General features: G+C 41.0%; 1 protein-coding gene across 22 annotated transcripts in view; it reads right to left on the bottom strand.

Annotated features, from left to right (window-relative positions):
• Window positions 1–23,178, bottom strand: part of DST (dystonin) — a 497,316-nt gene that overhangs the window by 50,209 nt on the left and 423,929 nt on the right. For all 22 annotated transcript variants that reach the window (XM_022581520.3, XM_022581525.3, XM_089918929.1 and 19 more), the window contains 9 exons: window positions 22,621–22,827; window positions 11,860–11,979; window positions 11,587–11,694; window positions 9,412–9,630; window positions 5,776–5,979; window positions 4,275–4,506; window positions 3,228–3,454; window positions 1,450–1,572; window positions 1,216–1,317 (listed from right to left, as the gene is read on the bottom strand). In XM_022581520.3, the coding sequence (XP_022437228.3) occupies window positions 1,216–1,317; window positions 1,450–1,572; window positions 3,228–3,454; window positions 4,275–4,506; window positions 5,776–5,979; window positions 9,412–9,630; window positions 11,587–11,694; window positions 11,860–11,979; window positions 22,621–22,827 (1,542 nt within the window). The remainder of the gene's footprint in view (window positions 1–1,215; window positions 1,318–1,449; window positions 1,573–3,227; window positions 3,455–4,274; window positions 4,507–5,775; window positions 5,980–9,411; window positions 9,631–11,586; window positions 11,695–11,859; window positions 11,980–22,620; window positions 22,828–23,178) is intronic.

The raw sequence follows: 23,178 nt of genomic DNA on the forward strand, positions 1-23,178 counted from the left end.
CCACACCTGTGATGCTACTGACCTAGGACCAGCAGGACCTGTGATGGGCCTTGTTTTTCTAGCAACGGTGATGACACAAGACTTCGTGTCCAGCTGTGACCCTGACCTCCTGGGGCTAATGGGTGCAGTGGTGGCAGAGCCATCTCCAGCCCCAGGAGAGGATACAACCTCTGTGACCCGCCAAACGAATGTGAAAATCACGATCTGGCCTCACAGATGGACGTAGAGCTTGACTGGTTACTGGCCACTGCTATCCAACCAATAAATTATCACTTTGGTTAAAAAAAAAGGAGTGGGGGGGTTATAATAAGGTGTCACTTGTAGTGAATTTTTTATATATTTGCAAAGTTCAAAACACTTCTCTGCTGGCATAAAGCTGGGCTTGTGATATTTATTTTTATAAATATAGAAATGAAGTGGCCTAATAAAAGGGAAAAGATGTTCTCATCTGAGCTTTAAAAATAATATTCTCTTGGTGTTATGGAAATACTTAGAGAGGCCTTTTCCATATGGTTGGATGAAGGATTCAACTGCTGCCACTCTGTTAGGAAATGGAATAAAGTTAAGGAAGGTAGGGCGAGAAATATCCCTGAGTTGGCCTCAACTGACAGGAGAATTTTTAATATTAAAAAAATAAACTTAAAAACTAGTTAATGAACTGAATGAGAACCCTTGAGGGATGTGAAAAACAACCATTAAAAGGAATTACATACATGGGAAAGAAGAAAACACTTTTTGCAAGACAGATTATGACCTAATAAAATAGAAATCTATTTTAGTTCACCGGGAACACTGGCTTCAAATCAAATTTCTTTACATCTGACTTGTGCTACACTTAGTGATATTTTTAGATAGTGTTTACTCCTTTCATCTTATTCTGCTCAACTCTACAGCAGAACTCAGACTCAGCTCCATTTCACTGTCTGGTGTTGAGCCATTTATGAAAAATACTGTGACTTTCACTTTAAAAAGTTAAAATATTTCTTTTCAAAGTAAATTTCACTGAATGTGTGTGTGTATAAGAATGTGTTTAGGGGTGTATATGAATCTGTACATATCTCCAGTGTCAGAAATCTCTTCAAAAAGGCAAAGCATGAATTGAAGCAGGTAAGTTAACTGCATCACACTTGCAGCTCCAGGGACATACTGATGCGTGAATTTGTAAGCATCACTTATCACCTGATCCCTCCCTCCAGGAGATCCGGTAAGCCTTACCTGCAGCCCATCCTGGTACTGAACAGCAGCCTGCATTGCCTCCTCAAGTCTGTCCACCCGGTCTTTCCAAGCTTTATTTAGAGAATCCCAGGCTGAATTTAACTACAATGTAAATATTAGAACTCTTTCAGTATCATATGCTAAGTTTCCGACTACTTCTATCAAATATGCTTTAGTTAGAAAAATCCTTTTAAAAAACCATTCTGATAAGAGTGGAAAATATGCAGGTTGTACCTCGTCTATACTCTTTTTAACAATGGGCTTGTCGGGTTCCCCGCAAGCGGCAATGAGTTCAGAACCCAGGTTAATAACCATATCCAGCTCTTCCTGCAATCCGTCTATCTCCTCCCTTATGACCTAGAATAAGAAATGACAGCCTTACTTTTAAGCCAAACCACAATGAAACTAAAAAGATGCACACAGACATTGATGGTAGTTATTTCTAGGAGGCAGGATTGTAATCAATTTTTATTTTCTTCTTTCTGTTTTCTAAGTTTTGGCACTAAATTTTTTCAACAAGGGAACACAAGAGCCATTTTAAAGGAAAAACAGTGTCCTTTGAGGAACAAATGTCAAATCCTTATTATAAAGACAGTATTTAGGAAATAATTCCATGTAACATATACCAGAATAAGTCTTTCAAAAAAAAAAATCGACAATACTGAAAAGCATGGAAAGCCATTTTGTTTTTTGTTTTTTAAACCAACTAGTTTGGCAATACACATTTAAAATAGACGTAAGTATCATATGAGTTCAGAGACTTCACACAAATTAATGTAATTTGCTTAGTAGATTTAGGATAATCTAACTCTAGATTTTCATTTTTACCCCAGGACATGTAAAGTACCAAACAAACAAACAAACAAAAACTATGACAGAAATGCAGTATTCTACCTTGCTTTCATTTTCTTGGTTAAGTACACTTATTCATTCAAGATGCATTTATTTACCAAGGATGAACATGCCCCAAACCAGGCATCGGAGATACAGAGAAAATTAGACATGACTATTCCACTCAAGGGGCTCTGAGTCCACTGGGAAAGACAGAGGTACAGTCAACGATAAGTCATGCTCTGCGTTAAGTCCTTTGCGTGATGAGAATGTTATACGGATGGACTAACTCAGCTGAGTATACAAGAGGGTGGAGGCTGGCAACCCAACTGAACCTTGAAGCTTGAGTGGGATCTGCCAAGGAGAGTGGCAGGAAAGATATTCTAGGCTAAGGAAATAAAATGTGCAAAGATTCAGATGCTAGAAAAAGCACAGCAGCTTCAGAGAAAGCCATAAGAGAAGGAGCTTGGTAAAGGAGCAGTAGGAAAAAAATGACTTTGGAAACACAGGCCTGGGCTAGGCTGGGATGGAAAAGGCTGATACTGTGTTCCAGGTAGTTTGGACTTTAGGCAGTAGGCAGTGGACGCCTTGAGGGCTTTTAACCAGCAGGAGAGCAAGAGGAGATCTAGAGGGACAATGGGCAAAAAGGTTAGAGGCTGGCGGGAAAAGAGACTCCACAGGCAGGGGTACCGCTCAGATTACTTTCTTAGGCAAGAAAGAGAGATGACAAGGCCCCGAAGTAAGGCAGAAACAATGGGGATGGAGAGAAACTTTCTAAATAAACATTCTCCATGGGAAACCTGTGGGTGGACTCTGTCCCCTACTACATCTCTGTGCATTCCACTTTCAGAACCAAATATAAATTCTAATAGCGTAATTCCAAATATTTATACCAAAGGAATCCAACATTCATGCTACCACAACTTACTTTTTAAACTTTTTTTTTTTTTTTTTTGGTACGCGGGCCTCTCACTGTTGTGGTCTCTCCCGTTGCGGAGCACAGGCTCCGGACGCGCAGGCTCAGCGGCCATAGTCTCACGGGCCCAGCCGCTCCACGGCATGTGGGATCTTCCCGGACCGGGGCACGAACCCGTGTCCCCTGCATCGGCAGGCGGACTCTCAACCACTGCGCCACCAGGGAAGCCCTATTTTTTAAACTCTAAATGAGATTCTCTGCTTACCTCTGCTGCTTCCTGCTGTTGTTTTACTACTGAGGGATCGATCCCAGGATCCTCCAGATCCCGGATGAAGTCTTGAGTATCTTTAGTGGTGACCACCAGTGACATGTGATCACACCAGAACTTCTCTGCTAATTCCATCACATCCAGTAGCTTGGCTTCCCTTTCTTCCACCAGTGTGTGTATGTTCTCCCAAATGAAAACCATTTGGTCTAGCTTATCCTGAACAGCTACAGAGCAGAACAATATCAAAAAGACACACCCTTTAAGCAATAAAGCACAACGTTCTCATTCACCCAGGAACAATCATTCAATTTTCCAAGGATCTAAACCTGGACCAAATTTGGGTTGAGCCTAGTCTACTGGGTATCACTGGGCCCAACGGCCTTTCCAGGCAAATACAGGACCTGAGGGTTTCCTGCTCCTCCGGAACCAAGGTTTCCTGACAAAAGACAATGCTCAGAGGCATGTGAACTCAGGGGAGACCTGAGTTCACCAAGGCTGGCCTTAGTATATTCTTTACGCTCTCCAAATCAAGAATAGAGATATCTGCTTAGTCTCAGGAACACAACAAAGTAGGATACATATTTTGGGCTTACTTCTAGAGTCCTCTTACCGTGAATTTCCACTGACCTCTGCACAGGCCCTTCCTTTTGACCCCAGCTCAGACATTTAAGGTGCTTGGCTAGGGTCCTGGTTGCCGTTTCTGTGGCTATGGGACAGAGTACCCATGACATAAAGTAGTGTAGTCAGAGGAAAAAATACCCCTAGGTTTGGTCTTATTAGCATTATGCTTAACCAACTGATTTAAAGGGCCCGGAGAACATATGGTTTTTGTATCATGGCACATGTTGTAGTTACTCAACTGATTTCACAAACACAGGAAGACATTAACAAGGGACTGGTGTGCACAGCCCTTCCACCCCAAACATGTCACATCTGCAATACCTTTTCTAAAACCTGGCATGCTGATATGCAACTGGACTGTCAAGGAACATTCACAATTGTTTTGAGTAAAGTTCAGTGGTTCCCTCATCCTGAAAGGATTACCTTTGGCAGATATGTCCTTGTCAGTGCCCTGGGACCGAGCGATCATCTCCTCTCCCCTCTGCCTGAGGGTCTCGTACAGAGGCTGCAGCTTCTCCATGTCCACCGCCACGTTCTTATTCTCACTGACCTGCTCCTTGATCTTCTCCACCTCTGCTGAGATGGAAGGCGGCTGCCGCAGACGCTCCACCACACGCTCCAGGCTCTCCAGGATCTGGTCGATCTTGTCGTGGAACTGGGAGTAAAAGAGAAGGGCCATTTATGGAGGAAAAGACCTGTGATGCCAACGGTGGGATTTAAAATGATAACACACCTATCTAATGTCACAGTCAAGAATGAAACCTTGGCCTTTCTGTTAACACATCCATCCAAAGAGTTATATCCAGCTGGTGTGTGAAGACATTCCTAAAATCACAACTCATAGGCACCTCTCTGTGTCACACTGCTTATGGGGATGGGACTGCTTCTTGCAAATAACTGAGTAAATTCATTAAGAAACTGTATATGTTAATATATAATTGGACCACTTGACAGCAGCATTTTACTAGTGCTTCATTTTACCATAATTCAAATTAACTTTGAAAATTAGGTTCAATAATCTGGGTGTTTGTCTGTCAACACTGATAGTTTTATTCACTTTTACTGATTATTTTGGCATCCTCGAAAAGTTATATTATTAAATGTAAAATTCATGGGCAGTTTTGATGAGATGAAAGAGATTTCTTAAGTTATGAGTTTCCTGAACTAAAAAATGTTAAAAAAATTAAAAAAAAAAAACAGAAACCTTCCTGATGTTGTAATGGAAGTTTATATTTAATTCCTGGCCAAACACATAGTCAGATCCATGAAAGAATTTTAAATTTCCACTTGCAAAGGCACCACAGACAATGAAGCAAAGTTACGAACGCTTGTTCATTTATAGATTCCACACTATCCTCAAAATTAAGGGAATCATCGGTCAGGATTACAGAAAATGGACCGCTCTCATGCCAGTGTATCTAACGATAAAAACCAAAACCTTCAAAACGGAAAATCTGTAGATAACTGCAAATCAACTTCTTGAAAAAGGTATTTTCAAAACGAAAAAAAAAAATCGATTTCCAACTGCAAATTTTTTCCTTCTTATTCAGCCTAGCATTCATAGTCTTTCTTCTATTGCCGTCTTGGGAATGTTTCATTAATGATGATAGTAACACTTTCTTTCATCTCTTCCAATGGCAAACACTGCATTCTACTCTGGATGGACACTTATTTAGGTATCTGGACAACGATGACAGCTGTATGCTTCTTAAATCATTGAAAATTACGTTTTATTTATATATAAGCAGGCGGAGAAATATAAGGATCGGACACTGGCAAATATCACCTCAGAGACCAAAACGTCAATACTCAGAGTTAATGCAGTGAAACAATTTTAGCTGGAATTGAATCAGCAGACCCGGGAAATGTCTTTCCACACTCTGCTGTTGGGGAGACCATCGCACCTGCTGGTGCAAAGCATTACCTGAGCAGACTGAGAAATGGCTTCATCCAGCGCCACAGCCCGCTTTTTGACATCTTCTTTAATTTGACTGTAGAGAGTGTCAGCAGCCACGTACTTCTCTTGGATAGAAAAGCCTTCCCTCGGGCTCAATTCCAGTAACTGCGGCCCAGTTTTGTTCATCTTATCTATATGCGGCTTGTGTTCGGCTATCAACTCTCGCAGTTGCTATAACAAAGCAAACAGCATCTCAGTTTCTCAGAGGCACACCTCCACAGTACAGCTGTCAACATCCACAGCGCATCCAGCTGGCAAGAAACTCCACACAAACACCCTCCCGTCACAAGGCACTGAACGCACAACCCTCTGCCAGGGAGAGATCCCCTGACACAAGGATTAAACAACAGTCTGGTCACGTCAAAGTCCTTTTCAGGGCACATGCAAAAATGCTGGATGAGTGAAATAATGAATCCCAGCTTCATTACGCCTTTCCTACCGAGAGCAGTACAGTCTGACGAGAGTAGTAGCCAAGGGTCATATTACATGAAAGGATTATGAACTCACTACCTCCCAACCTACAGAGACCGAGCCATAACTCTCTGTATTCCTTTCTGCACACTCATGATACATACAAAAATTATTCAAAAGGAAGGAAGGGAGAGGGAGGGAGAGGAAGAAAAGAGGAGGAAAAAAACCACAGTAGAAGGTAGACAATGATGAGAGAGAACAATGACAGATAAAGCTAAGTTAGGGGGATTTAAGCCCCCAAGGGATTGTCATTACATTATATGTAAACCAATATAAAATACGTCCATATATATTAATTATATATCTGTGAGTCTCTTCTATGTACATATATCATATGTATGATATATAAACATAAACAAATCTATCTGTATTTATTTTTAAATGTTAATGGCTGCAAGGATAATCAATCCATCAAATACACAGCTGTATACTGAGCATTATCTATAAAGTGTATTTAAGGAAAAGTATGTGACCTATGAATATTTATGCATAATACAGTATCATCTAATCAAGAGATACAATGATACTGATGCTAATGAGGGGGCGTGGAATCCAGGTGGAGCCCCATTCCTTCTAGGGAAATGGATCAATCTGGAATCTTTACACTCCACGGAATCCAGGGTCTCCCGTGACTGCCTGCAGGTTTCTCTGGGGCAGACCCCCGCGCAGCATTGAGGTGCCCTCTACTGTACTCCATTATTCAGGAGGTTCCCTAATCAGCAGTTTCTCGTCCTCACCAGAAGATGTGTCTCCAAACTGTTTGCTATCCAGCCCCTAAGAAAAGCCTCTCTGAGAGAAATTATATTCAGGAAAGACAGTCTAGAGGAAAGCGATCTTTCCCTGTAAATATTTTAACTTCCATCATTCATCAAGCAGAATCACCAGGACGGCCACATACCTGGATTTTTATTAAAAGTGCCACTAAAATCAGTCATATAAATTATTTCCAAAGTGGTTGAGAAAACTGGTTCATTACATCATGAACAATCCCCAATGTACTATCCCTATTTTTGAAGTTTTTCTGAAGACGGTCTCAAAACTCTTTTGGAAAAGAGCTAAATAAACACAAATTCAATTTGTAAAAAAAAAATAGGAGGAACGTCTACTGAATCTAACATGCTCTTCACAGCCCCTGGGTGGTCCAGGCTGTGATTTCCTACTTGTGTTTTACATTGTTTGGTATCTTCATGCTGTTTTACAGAATGGAGGTGGTGACAGTAAGACCAGCCACCATGCAATCTCATGGAGAAGAAATGTGTCACACGAGCTCTGGCTTCAATATTCTCGAAGGCATGTTTGAAAACAAGCTCACACTTTGATTACCAAGAGACTCTCAGTAAAGTAAGGAATCTCTGCTGAAAGTTCTTGAGTGGCCTGGAGTCTAAGTAGATCTCACCTGTGCAGCATCACCATGAGACACCTTTGCTGGGAGGTAGCCAGATGAGCCTTCTTAAGACCATTCCATGACAGACAAGAAAAAAGCCACGGGATACCTACTTGGGGATGTGTGCACATGGAGAAAGGGCCCAGCAGGAGATGTCTTTTGCCTCACAGGTAACAGAATGATTCTTGGCAGCTATCCTAAGAGTCCACTTATGCTGGAGATACTTAATGTAAACTTAACAGAGATCTACCATTTATTTATAACACGGCTCTCGGGGCCATTTTTCATTCCTGGCTAGAATGAACTAGAAGATGTTCCCAAGAACAGTGAAGAGGATGCTGTAGAGTTGCAGAAGAAATGCTGCAAATATTCTGTAAAATTTAGCTTGAACAATTTGAAGACTTGGCTACGAAGTTTTGAAGCTCCCTTTCTAAATAAAGATCATACATTTGTTTTGAGAACTGAAAGATGATGCCAAACAAGAAAATTAACTCAATTTTGAAATTTTCCATTCAATAATGATCCTTTTCGTCCTATTTGATGTTATGCTAGAAAACAGCTATTCAGATCTCACTTCAGAGTAGAAGAAATCCATGAAACATTTTATACTAAAAATCATTCAGTGGGTAGGCATCAGGATTTCTCCCCAAAATAACCTTTCTACTAAAATTAAATTTAATTATACATAGTTTATAAGTCTCCCACTGAATTATTTAGATAGAACGCCATAAAATTTCCATTTTGCATTAAAGTGTTCTCTAAAGCTCTTCTAAACAAATACTTAGAGATATTCTTCAATGTTAATACACTAAAAAAGTAAACACATAAGATTAATAAGTATGTTATATACTTCAAACAATGATGTAATATATCCTGAGTTAAACCTGACACACGCACACACACAATGATTAGTCTCAGGGTACACCTTGTACAGATCTGGGAGAGCAACTAGGTTCACAAGATCATAAATAACAAGAATTCCAGACTTTCTTCTGACAGTCTTGAATCCTCTCACTCAAACCCTTGCAAAATTTTAAGCTACATTAACATTTCGGAGACTACTGAAATGAGGGCCTCATAATGCCATTTTATGTGTTTAAAACATGACATTTGTAGATGGAAATATACTCTCTTGTTTACTCATGTAAACTTATAGAAGCAGAGAACCTCAAAATATTTCCATGTACAAAAGGAAAAGAAAAAAAAAGTGGGGGGACAATTTGTCTTTAAACTTCAGCATTTTTTCCTTTTCACAGAATTCGATTTTACAACAATGCTATTTTGACGTATTTGTTATAGCGTACATTTTCTCCAAGCTCAATGTCCTTGTCTGTTTGATGTTGCTTCCATGTATTGCTACCTTTTGCTTACATTCTGGATGGCTCTAACCACTATATATTAGTCAAAGTAGTGTACACTGAAAGCAATTCAACATGATCAGTTGAAAGTACTTCGAAAGCTTATTTCTCTAACATTTTAAAACAATGATTTTGTTTCTGTACTCAGTTTACACTGCAAACTACTGGGTAAAAGCTGTGACATCATGAGGACATACACAGTGTGCCTGCCCACATGAGTCGTCCCACTGCAAAACTGGACAACAGGGCAGCAACTCAGAGGTAAGCAAACTGTGCAGACCAGAACGCTAAAACTTCCTCATCACAGAAGGTGTCTGCGTTAGAAACACCCTAAAAATCGTGATTCTCTTTCCATGGGGTCTCCAGCACTCTCTCTGGCACCAAGCTTACACGATGTTCTTCCTGCTGTTGCCTCAGGGTTTCGTACTCCAGGGCAGGGGCAGGAAGCTGAGTGATGATCCTCTGTACGTCTGTCAGCCACGGCCAAAGTTCTTCATATGTTTCCCAGAACTGGTTAACCAGGGACTGTGCCCGTTCTAACTGCAGATACCTCTCTGAGTTTATCTGGCAGATGGCATCATAGTTCTTCAATACCTTGTCCAGTTTTTTCTAGAAAATCAGATGACAAAATGTGTTTAACCGGGCAGGCAGGCCAAGGAACACATATATATACTCCAGAATGCTTGTCCAGCACAATATACCTGGTGCAGAGTAAGCACTCAACAATGCATGGTAAATGAATAAATCAACAGAGGCTAGTTCGATTTTAATTGCTTCTATGTATAAAAGTTCATTTTAAATTAAAGAAAGGCCCTCCCATGTTGTTGCATAAGGAAGTCCCTCCTTTTCAAGGCTGAATAATATTCCATTGTATGCTAATGGTGTGTTCTTACTACAATAAAAAAAATTTCATATACACATGTAGAAAATAGCAGAAATGTAAAAAATGTCTTGAAAGTACAACTGGAGATCAGGCTGATAAAGGATGATATATTCCTGCAGTGGATTTCTATGCAGTTGTCAAAAATCAGGGGATTTGATGACATGGAGAACTTCTCAAAAAAAAAAAAAATTAGGTGACAAAACCACAAAAAAATAAATAAATAAAAAGCCTTAAGTTTTTATGACTAAGACACTGAGCTCTCCAAACATAAAAAGCAAAATTCTCCAGCCATTCTTCTAGGTCTTCTAGGTGAGAGAAAGGTCTGGCATGAGCCTGGCAACACTGACATTACTTTCTGTTAAAACATAAGGACTCTCTTTCACAAATGAAATTCTAAGAGGAGCTGCTGGTCAGCAAAATTAATTAAATAGATGAGAAGCAAAATAGAACATTATGCTATCCACTGATGTTATGGGGTGGTCACAGAGATCTCGATTATGGTACAAATTCACTTCATAATCCAAAAGCAAAAGATAAAGCACAACAGCAACCCAATAAGCCACAGAATAACACAAAAATTCTCCCATGATCATCTGTATTTTTCACACCAGAATCTTCACAAAAATAATAAAGGAAAGATTAAATCATAAACAAGTGAAGTGCCACTGCAGAGTATTTAAATAAAAGATTAAGTATTAAAATACAGTGCACATTCTACTATTTGCCTATGGTATACCTTGAAAACAATGCACCGTCTTTTAAAAATTTTTTTTTTTTTGATGATGAGAAACAATGCTGTATTTTATTTTATTTTTTTTTGCGGTACGGGCCTCTCACTGTTGTGGCCTCTCCCGTTGCGGAGCACAGGCTCCGGACGCGCAGACTCAGCGGCAATGGCTCACGGGCCCAGCCGCTCTGCGGCATGTGGGATCTTCCCGGACCGGGGCACGAACCCGTGTCCCCTGCATCGGCAGGCAGACTCTCAACCACTGCGCCACCAGGGAAGCCCTGCACCGTCTTTTAAATGTGATCTTACGCATATACATTTGTATATATTGTTTTTGCCATGGGATATTTTCCTACCAGAAGCATTAATATATATTAATTTCTTTAGGCTTCTCAGATGTCTGAATATGAATTGAACTAAACATTTTTATTTATGGCTGGTTTTCCATCAATGTAAAGGATCGTTAAAACTACATAAACTGAATACTTCCTTAATGATTCTGCTCCTTTTTTTCCTATACAGATTACTGTAACTTTATACAGAATGAATTTCAGTTAGAGAGAACCACATACTTTGAGTTTTATTTCAGCTCCAGCGGCCCAATGTTCCTGAAGCCAATAAACAACAGCTGACATACAGAATAACAATTTATACTATAGTAACAGTGATAATACAGAGAACATTAATTGGATGCTTAATGTATCCCAGTTACTCAAGGACTCAAACCTTAACTGCTTTTCTGTCTATTAAAAAAGATTATCCCCAGGGTGACTCCCTTAAGGAGTATTCCTTTCACTCTTATTCTATAAGCTTGAAAAATGCCTTATTTGAAACTAATGACTTAGCTGTTTAAACAGCAGCTGCGGATAAAGGAAAAGCGCTTTTCTCAGAGTGAAAGCCCCACACATGCTGTTTGCTCACAAGTCTCACATCAGTCACGTGGACGAGATCATACCTTCATCGGCTGCTTTTCCTCTTCGCTGCATGTGCTCATGATTTTATGTCCAGATTTAACAAGCTCATCAATAATATCCTTGTGTCGCAAAATCTCCATGGTGAATGTCTGTATTTACCAAAACAAAGATTTTTTTTTAAAGAGTGTATGACTAAAACAAAAACAATTAGGCAAAGCAGTTAAAATGACCAAGTTACATTCAATCATGCAAGTGCATTTCCTTGGAGCACACTGACAAACCATGTAGATGCAACTGGAAATGTGTGTCTTCACCTTTTGAACCTGCAGCTGAGCGGAGGTCTGGTCTTGCTCAAGCCTGATGTCACCCAGAGATGTCAATTTTTTGTCTGTTTCACTAATCCAGGCTAACTCTGCATCAGCCGCTTGGTCAAACTAAACAAAAGATAAATAATCAGGTCAGCAAGTTCCTGTAACTGGTGCCAGAGAAATACCTATCTACATTTCTTTCAAATACCCTTATCACACAAATGGAAAATGTGAGCTTGTCTCTTCATGGCAACCTGAAATAATCCATGATAGTGACTGATGTTATAAAGAAAGGAGAACTTTCCACAGAGAAAGTAAACACAACCTCTTAAAACGTGCTGGATCCGTAACACGACATTAATGATGTGAGGACAGCTAATACTGCTGCCTTCTCTCTGGTGGTGGTAAGGATTTTCTCTTTAACAATACTGTACAAATTGTGCAGCACAGGGAACTCTACTTGATGCACTGTGGTGTCCTAAATGGGAGGGAAATCCAAAAGGGAGGGGATATATGTATATGTATGGCTGATTCATTTTGCTGTGCAGTAGAAGCTAACGTAGCATCATAAAGCAGCTATACTCCAATAAAAATTAATTAACAAAAAAAATCATAGTGTGCTCATGATCCTGTACTGCAATAACTGAAGAAAATGAGGAACTCTGCATCTTTCTGACATGGAAAGAGATCTGGAAAAAGAATACTATACAAATTGAAAAGCTATAAAAGTCAGTAGCTGGACACCATCTTTTTTTTTTTTTTTTTTTGCAGTACACGGGCCTCTCACTGTTGTGGCCTCTTCCGTTGCGGAGCACAGGCTCCGGACGCGCAGGCTCAGCGGCCATGGCTCACGGGCCCAGCCGCTCCATGGCATGTGGGATCTTCCTGGACCGGGGCACGAACCCGTGTCCCCTGCATCGGCAGGCGGACTCTCAACCACTGTGCCACCAGGGAAGCCCTGGACACCATCTTTAAATCACTTCATCCTTCACTTTATCACGTTAATATGATATGCAGATAGCATGATGTTATCAAAGTACAAAATCCCTAGCAAAAAGAATGACATATTCCCATTTATTTACTCTGTGTGTATATGGGAAATACCTTTCTATGTATGCAGAGTATACCCCCAAATGTCTCATGTATCATTCTTTTACATCTCATTTAATAATAGCAGAAAACATTTTCAAGAGCATTCTTAAATATTTCAAAAGATTTTCTTTTCTTGAGCATAACAATAATTCATGGTAGAAATTTGTGAAGTATGGAAAAATATACAGAAGAAAATTAAAAGCTGGAGTTAATACCGTTGGTATTTTAGTGAATTTTCTTCCAGAAGTTGAGACTTAGAAAGCTCTGGGATAATACTGTATAAACAGTTTCATATCCCGCTTTTTCATTTATCATGAACATTTCCCATGTCATATAAATGTGATTTTTAAAATACCATCATTGTATTCTAGCATACCTGGATATTTTCACTTAGGTTCTCTGCATTTTTTCACTATTATATAAACAAGCCTGTAACGAATATCCTTGTATATAAATCTCTGTTGGCATCTCTAATTAGTTCCTTAGGGTAGATTCCTAGAAGTTGACTTCTAAGTCAAAGAGCATGAACATTTTCAATACCTTGCATCAGATAAACCCCATGCCTTCCAGTTACCATAAATGAGTACAGAGGGCAAGTGACACCACAGCACCAACCATAAATGGTAACTAACAAAGCCTCAGTGGGAAAAGTGAAGGGGAGTGGACGTTGTGATTTTCAAGTCCAGTACTGCCAGAACCTCTAATGTTTCAAGAGCACTTGGAAATCCAGATTGGGGTCAGGGGATAACTAAGGGAGGAGAGACAAGGGTGGAGGTAAGGAACTAAACTGGAAAACAGTTCATACTTTTAAGACACTAGGCAACACTCCGCAGACTCACAGGAGGATGGGGTAGACCTACTTTTACCCTATCTCACAAGCACATCTCAGAGCCCTGGGCATTATACACAACGCATACAAGGAGGCTCCGGGAGGAGAGAGAAGAAAGCAGAGCTGCTATGAGTCTTGGACCCGAGGAGAAGCACGGGGGTGAGTTCCCTGGGTTTTCTTTGGCTTCCCATACCCTGGACTGGATGCTGGAGAAACTGCCACCCAGGAGCACCCAGAGGTGCAGAAAAAGCCCCAGGAAAACCTATCTCCAGTCAAAGGAGCAGGAAAGGGTCGGCCTTGCAAGACAGAAAACGTATAGACAATAACCATTCTACTCCAACCAAACACCACAGAAAAAAAGCCTTGGCCTCCCCCCACTGCTGCCAAGCAAGGCTGAATGCGGAGCCCAGATTTCCACCCTCCTGAGCCTGGGCCCGACACCCCTGCCAGGGTGATGTCAGCGAAGTCGGGAGCTGGAACTTTCACCCCCACAGGCGACCACAGGCCCCTGCTCCCGGGTCAGTGGAGACCACATGGGGAGTCTGGACCTCCCCCTCTCCTCAGGGTGGCATCAGGGAAAGCCTGTGGACAGTCAGGATTTTCACCATGGTGTCAGGGAGCTGGAACTCCCACTCCCACCCAGCAGTGAGCGGCGCCCGCCCCCGCCCCCCCTTAGGTGTCCCACAAGGCTGCCTGGGGGACCTGGGATCTCCCTCCACCTGGCAGCATCCCTGCTGCCTCTGCCAGAGCGGTGTCAGGAAAGCCGGCTAAAACAGAAGGCTTAATGAAGACCCAAGACACACAACACCGAGAACCCAGAAGAACTCAAACCGAATTAAAGAGGATTATCAGCAGAGGCTAATACCTAGAAGATGATGTGAGAATTATCTGGCAGATTTTAGAGCAGCCATGATAAAAATGTTCCATGAGCAATTTCAAACGCAGTGGAAATGACGGAAAAATTAGAAGGCCTCAGCAACAAAATAGCAAGTCTCAGCAAAGACACAGAATATATGGAGAAGAACCAAATGGAAATTTTTAGAACTTAAAAATGTAATAACTGAAATAAAAACTCAGTGGATGAGACCAAGGAAGAGGACAGAGGAAAGAATGAGTGAAGCAGAAAACAGAATCACAGAAATCACCCAGCCTGAATAATAGAAAATAGACTGAAAAAAATGAACAGAGCCCAGGGCCTGAGGAACTATAATAAAAGAAAGTTCAAGTCACTGAGTCCCAGAAGGAGAGGAAAATTTGGCTGTGGCTGGAAAGTACTCAAACATTCTTGAAATAATAAAGTTAGAGAAATGGAGACCAGATTTGTGGCCAGGAGTTGAGGAAGAGGCAGAGGTGGGAGAGGGGATGGGTGTGGCTATAAAAGGGCAGCATGAGGGGTCCCTGTGACGGAAACGTTCCCTGTCTTGATGGCAGCCGTGTCAATTCCCTGCTCATGACGTTGTACCATAGTTTTGCGAGATGCTACCACTGGGGAAACTGGGTGAATGGTACAACGGGACCTCTGTATTCTGTTTTACAGCTGCATGTGAATCTACGGTTATCTTAAAAGAAGTTAATTGAAAAAAAAATAACTCTGCGTGGGTAACCTCTCATCTGTAAGTCCTGTTTGCATTTTCTCTTTTAGATCTATGCTACCAAGTTGCCCTGGATGTACTGATTCATATTCCCATGAGCAGAGTTTGGCTATCCCCTCATCAAAATGGGGTACATAATTTATTCTTTAATAATCTTTGTCAAGCTTATCAGTGAACTTTTCTTAATTATAAGGGCATAACCTGCCAGGGCAGCCTAGCACAAAAGACAGCACTGATTAAGTCACTGTGATGGTTCCAATCTCACAGGTAAAAAATTACCAATTATATAAGTGAAAAATTCTTAATATTACTGAATTATTATTTGTTTACATTTTTTTTCTACCTATCATGAACCCACTTGCTTTCACCTTTACTAAGTAATGAATGAGTAAATGAATACTAAAGCTATTTGCAGGTCAAGTTCTTTTAGTCAACAAGTTTAGACAGAAAAAATTCAGATAATCATCTAAATATGGGCCAAAGCAGAAGTATAACAGGGGTTAAAATAATACTTCTACATTTACCTTTAAAAACCAATGGCATAAAGATATGAAAAGGAAGATATGGTGTAACAGGCCTTTACTTAATCTCTAGAAGTGCTACCAAACAAAATCTGAATATAAACCAACATCTAACCAAAAATCATGCAAAGTCAGGCTGCTCTGAGACTCCCCTGGTGTCGGGGCAGCCGTCACACTGTCATGTGTGAGGACTGGACACATATCCCATGGGACCTCCTCCAAGTGTCACACATCTGAGAGGATCGCTGACAGGCAAGGTTGCTCCAGACAGAAATGCAGAGCTTCAGTCGTCAGAGTGGGCGAGCTCCCCCATAGGGGCAGTACTTCTAAAATGACTCCGCACGTTTATATATTCAAGCAGAAGTCTTTCTCTTTCCTATGTTTCCCATAACGGCATGCATTGTTTTCTGAAGCCGCCTCGTGATTTGCACGTAGCAGTGTTAATAAATATTCTGCCCACTAATTCATTACTTTTGCTGCTACGGGGACAAGTCAGAACAATGTGGACTCCAGAAGGAATCTTGATAAGCCACTTGAAAAACTCTATCTTCATCTGGTTCAATAATTGTTACATGACTTAGTTTCAAATGGAACTACTCATTAGCAATTGCTGATCAATGTGAAAAAGAAAAAAAATTTCATCAACTAATTCAGCAGCTTCAGATGTGGAAAAAGAAACCGTCACAACAAACAAGTGGAAGAGTCTGATCATTTGCTTTCAAGCCGCACATGGTGGAACTCCAGGGTAAAGCTCTACTATGTGACGCACTCAGCACAAAACTGAGAAAAAATAGTCCAGCCCTTTCTACCAGAGTGCAAATGCTGCAAGATATCAAGAATAAAATTTAACAGGAATTGTTTTTCTTCTACTGGTCCCTGAAAAAAATAAAGTGATGCCCCCACCCCTCTTGTTTGTGTTCAGGCTATTTTTAGGATTTATACGACAGTCCTCATAAAGAAAGGCAGATTGCTGGTGTTAATATTAGTTTAATAATAAGTCTCCCTTTCTGGAAGAAAAAAAACAAAAAGCATCCAATGAAAACCAGTATGATGATACTTTCTGGAAGAAAAAAAAAAGCATCCAGTGAAAACCAGTATGATGACACCATCCAAGTTGCCAAAACTCAAAGCTGAAACTCAAACACTATTTCTTGAACCAAGGCAAATATTTGCTCTGCTAAAAGAAAACAAGACTTTAAGCAGAAATTTCCCTCTGTCCTTTGAAAGGTTTTTTTATTAAATTAGAAAATATTTAATGTCCAACAATGAAAGGAGTAGTCCCAGGGTCTACATGAAGCAATTTACAGTCAAGCAAGGTGTTTTTATTTAGGTCTGTGACTCTTTCAAACAACTACTTAATGTGAGTATTTCTAACAGACCATGAAACGGCTTATTTCACATGTGAGTAACGTGGACAGCAAGCTGCCTATACCAAATTTTAATAAATTTGTTTACTACTCATACAAGTAGCAAAAAAATAACTTCAAATGAATTGTAGAGAGTGTTAGCATCCTTAACTGCATCCTGGGAAATATTCTAATACGCATCATCCCTGGAGTCCAACCATCAACCCCAGCTACTCTAATTCCTAGTATAGTTGAACTAGTATTTCAGAAACTTCCTACAAGTTGGTGAAAAACATTTTAATTGGCTACTCTCTAAATATTCCTGAAAAACACACTGTAAAACAGTAACTGCCAACATTCTACTGAACACACTGTTCTAAGTGCTTGAACATGCAAGAATATACAGTTGCTGTCAGGATAAAAGGGCATAATGTGGGTATTACCACTAATCCCATTTACAGCCGAGGAAGCCAAGGCAGAGAGAGGTTAACTGACTCACCAGAGGTTACCCAGCTTGTAAATGTCGGGTCTGAGATTCAAACCATGGTGGTCTGACCCCAGAGCCTACACTTGCAGTTGCCCTGTTACATCCCTTGTGCTTGTACACAATTTGGGCTCAGTCACTCAAAATATTCATGGGATTTCACCAATATCGGCTCAAATACCACAACAGTCAATAAGTGGTGGGTTTTCACTTACTATTTAAACGTTTCTCCCATGTCTGACAAACTGCTTTTGTACTTATCTAGAAAGTTTCTCTTGCGTGTAAGCAGAGGTTTAAGAAAGACAGAGTGATAAGCAAACTTTAACCTCCAGGACATCCTCTTACTCCCTTCCCCTGGCGAGGGTCTTAGTGCTTGCTTTCTTTTGATTAGCAGTTTCCTTCCATTTTTCTTCACATTATTCATAACCCAGCCCATATTTTCCCACCGTAAACAAATCTCACTTCCGTGGGGGAGGTTTCCTTCTAGTTCTTTAAAAGAAATTAATAGGTGTTATTTTTCTCCCAGACTGATCCCTAATGACCCAATGAACTGTTTATTTTAATTGCACCCATGTGCCTTTATATTGGGGGGTTATGAAGGCCCAATAAAATAAGGAAGGCAATTAGAACTGCCAGAGAGTGCCTGGGATGCCCAGACCCAGTGAAATACACACTTTAGCACCTTCTGATCATTGCACATTTATAAGAGGCAAAGGACAACAAAATGCTCTGGGGTTTAAACAATCACAGTGATCTGAATTCAGGCTGTAAGTCTGTACGTCTTTCAAGCAAAAGCTCCTTTCCCCATTTCCACATGGGTCATTTGGTGCAGTGAGCAATTAGAGAAAGAAAGCAGCAAAGCTAGGTTACTTTGTGTAGGTTTAACATGCAAAAATACCCACAGTTTCTAACTCAGATAATGGCAGGCATTGTGAGAAGGAGGCAGCTGTTTTGCTTTTTTCTAAAGTTCACAATCACTATTTACTAAGCTGCCTTATTCCACTCAGATTTTTCTTAAAACTTATGAATGGGCCCAATTAAAAAAAAATCCTCTTCAGAATATTGATGCCTGCAAATCTGCAGAGTCAGACTCAGGAGCTTATTAACTGGTCACAATGAATGTACACCGTCCTCAGGCATCTGCCAATAATTGAGGCTGTTCCATTATTTCCAAAATAATAATAAACATTGCTCTACTTTACGTAAGGCTCTTGGCCCTATGATCTCAAAATTCAGTGACATATCTTTTCAAAACTGCTATGTGATACAGAATTAACATGAAAAATCTAACCACGTTCACATCAGAAGTTTTTTGAAGACTGAATGTATACCGGACGGATACGAAGCACACACTAACGAGAAGGTATCTGGACGCCCCCTTCCCTCCTCTCTTCAGACCTCAGCCCTTTTCCATGTTTGCCTGATATCTTCCATGTCAATCAACACCCTCTGTGATGGTGGCCTGACTGTTCACAATGTCCCTACATGGTTGCTGCATTCCAAAATGCAGGTTATACCGGTATAAAGGAGGCAGGCCTGTACATAAACAATCTTAATGTCAAAAGATGGAAACATCTTAAGAGAAAGCTGCTTGGAAAACAGGACATTCAGTTATTTTCAATCTAGTTGAATTTAGTCCGGTTATTCGGGGACGAAGCATCAAATCTATAAATTTAAAAACTACCAAGTCATTTGCAAGGCCCATATCCTCACTCCATCACTCGTGGTTGGGTATGTCGGGGGAGGGATCTGGAAGGAGTAGCTCTTAATAAAACAAGATGTATGTGCCTAAGGTATGCAGAAAAAGATGGACTGCTGTCAGATCATGTCCATGGTTCAGGTGGAGAAGAAACAGAATGGTAGATGATTTGTTTATACAACGTAAAACAAATCATACAAAATATGCGGTTCATATCCAAGTCTAAAGATTTTTTTTGCACCATTCCTTTAGTATTTCATGGATACATTATCACTGGATAAAGAGAAAACAAGTATTTTAGTATCAAACTGTACTCTGGTCCTAATTCCAAACATCTATAAGTGGGCAAGGTTATAAAACAATTTTCAGTGATATATTAGGTCCTTTCTAAACTTGTTAATTATGAGTTTAGAAACTATTCTTTTGAGTGCAAAACTAAATCTCTGCCAAACCAGAAAGACAGGTACCAGTGTGTTCTTAAATTTGTCGAGAGAGAGAGAGAGAGAGAGAGAGAGAGAGAGAGAGAGAGAGAGAGAGAGAGAGATTGATTTCCTGATCCTTTCAGTTTACTTGCCCAAGTCTCACAGGCCTTACGGTTGGAAATATCCTCATACTTCTATTTTGCTGCAATAATGGTGCCTTCCTTCGGATTACTGAAGGAGGTTAGAAAAAAATGGATCACCTCCTGCCTTAGGATTTTTCCTCTCTACCTGATTTATAAAGAGTCCCTTTAGGGAGGTAGAATGAGATCTGGATTAAGTCCTGGTTACAACTCCACCACACACTAGCTGTGGGACCCCAGGCAGGGCACCTCCCCACACACTGCATATGCTCCTCCCAGCTCTAAATGGTACGTCTCAGCCTTAATGGAAAGGTATTCTCTTCTTTCCTTTTTTTTTAAATTGGCTTAAGTGAATTTTATTGGTTTTCTTTATTACTGGAGGTATTCCATTGGGCTGACTTGCAGGCATTTCAAAGGAATGCACATACAAGTACAGAATGAATACATATAAACAACCAGAAGATATTAATATATCAATAGCACTAATATTAGTTATGACCTACTGGTAGTGAGATACTTTTACTAAACAATCTCCCCCTCTCTCACAAGGAAGGCTTGAAGGATACAGACCACAGTGTTTGCACGTTCTTGCTTCCACAAGTTTTTCTGTATTCTTTCACAAGGTCTTGAAACTTTCAGTAAGGAATGATTTTATCCGGAAAAAAAACCCAATAATTGTTATTTTCCCACAGGGTATACGTTTTAGATTCGAGAAAACACAGACCAACCTGTGGAAAACATTTGCAAAACTCTGAATAGCACTGGGCTACAGTTAATGACCTTGGCACCTGGCAGAGCTTACAAACCGGTAGGCGCTCAGCCTGTCACCTGCCCTTGAAAGCAGCTCCTTTGCCCCTTTCCTGTTTGCCCACTTCTGTTCCCTTCTAACCTTAGAAGAACCTAATTATAGAAATGCGATCACTAAGCAACTGAAACTGACTCCTGACTTACGTTCTCCTGAAAGCGCACCATGCCTTGTCTAACCTGTGGATTCTTTTCCTACGTTTTAAGAAGTAAGAATGAAGAATTAAGCAGTTAAAAATGACTAGCTCTCTACCCCCAACAGTCCCCTTAGCAATCCTGCAGGAGATCATGGGGGCAAGATAACATGTGAAGAGAGAGTCAGCCAGTCTGCCCTCAATGGACAAGGATGCAGAACCCAACCTCCTGCCTCGATGATTCACTGAGATTCTTTTCCCTTTAAAAACTGTCATGGCTGAGCAGAATCTTCAGAATTGGTCTCTGGACACAAGTCCACCTTCTCCCCAGACTGCTGGCTTTTCTGATTAAAGCACTTTCCTTCCTACTACTGACACTTGCCTCTCGAGTTATTGGCTTATGAGCAGCAAGCAGCCGAACCTCGGTTTGGTTACACCCTTATTACTGTCTTTCTTCCCCAAACTAGCCAACCACAGTCAGCTTCTCAAGAAAATTCTACTCCCAAGAGGACAGAATATTTGTCGTGCTATTTAGAGAAGTCTTCAGTGCCAACTATGAAGGGTCGAAAGAAATTTTGGTAAAAAACAATCCAACTCTTTTCAAATAGTTGAATAAACTTCACAAATAAACACGCTTATTATCCTATGATAATGAGGCATACAAATTCCTCCAAACTTTGAAAACAGAGCCATGCAAACGCATTCCTCAGGCATGAAGGCCTCCCTCACAAAAATGTCTGAGGCAGGCCTTTTCCTATTGTTGTATTCCATCGGCTTTTGTGATTCCAGAGCACGGCACTGAAATGAGGAGTGAGGCGCCATGTTTTAGAACTAGATAAATTACACTTTTACGGCAACCTTAGAGAATGAATTTTGGATGCTCTACACGAGCTGCTTGATTTGTGTTTCTTGCTTTTGGCTGGGATGTGCAAAGGCTGAGTCATCCACCTTCCCAAGCCCTGTTCCACAGTACACAGCAAAACCCTACTAACTCTGTCAGAGCAAGTCTGCAACAAGAGGCTGATGACTTAATATAAATATTCAGAGATTTCCATAAAAGTTAATCAAAACATGTATTACAAGCTTCTAGATCCAGGACCCCCCCCCCCCTTTTTGCCCACAGTCTTCTGAGAGAGCTGTGGCTAAGGGGTGGGGTCTATAAAACTCTCTGGAACCAGCAACCATACGAATTGCAGACAGGTCAGCAACGATCATTTTTTCCCCTTTCAGTCATCTTCAGAAAAAAAATGCATCACCAACACAACTGTTTCCTTTTTAGAAAGAATTCAGCCTTTCTTTGCCATGTACATCAAGGAACAGTTAATAGTGACTTACACGATAACTCAAAATATTTACTCACACACAGATTAGACGCAGCCAGGGCATAAAATTAACATGAGCAGCATGCACACATGTACACAAAAGGCATTTTGTCTGGACGGCAGGAGAACGGCGCTAGTCCTGCCGGTGGCTGACTTGCTGAGGCTGGGAGACCAGGAGGTAGATGGCTGCCAACAATGTAGAGATGAGCCTTGCCCAGCACTCAGATGTCCAAGTACCCCAGCTAAATGCTTTTCAAACCCCTTCCGTTGTGGAAGCATAACCAATGAATGGAAATACCACCCACCATCATCTCTGATCAGGTGGAGGCCCTGGAAGCAAGTGGAGGAAACGAACTGCCCAGGCGCCCAAGTGTTTGCCTACCTGCTGGGACCTCAGGATGGCCGCGTCAATCTCCTCCACCTTCTGTGTGATGGTGTCGCTCACCAAGCGGTAGCGGTCGTTGTCCTCGGCCACCATTTTTTCCAGCCCTTCCCTCGCCCTCCAGGGCACCAGCTCCAGGAGAGCAGAGCTCACTTCGTTAAGGGAGTCCAGCAGGGCTTTGCTGCTCTTAGCTTCCTTCTTTAGCTCCTGAAAACAGAAGGAAGAAAACACAAACCTGTGGGAAACGCCAAGTCTGAACGGGTTCTCCTCTAACTGTCCTTGGGGCTAAAGCCCTTCACAGGCCAACGTGATGCATGGATCACCTTAGTGCCAGTTACCCCAGTTCTATACCCCTTGGTTACTTAAAGCTATTTTGCAGAAAGGAAAGTGTCCCCTGAGAAGTTCCAAAGAACACTTCCTTTGTCAACATGGCAAGACTTTAGCTTTGAAATGTAATATAAACGTTTAAAAATTGGGAACCCGAACCTGGCAAGTTAACCCAGCAAGTTAATCCAGCTTGCTGGTAACCTTGAAGTAATCAGGTACCAGAAAACTAAA

The sequence above is a fragment of the Delphinapterus leucas genome, chromosome 10, assembly GCF_059928025.1.
Source record: "Delphinapterus leucas isolate spDelLeu-1000000601 "Yukka" chromosome 10, BTC_Dleu_Yukka2, whole genome shotgun sequence".
Taxonomy (NCBI): Eukaryota; Metazoa; Chordata; class Mammalia; order Artiodactyla; family Monodontidae; genus Delphinapterus; species Delphinapterus leucas.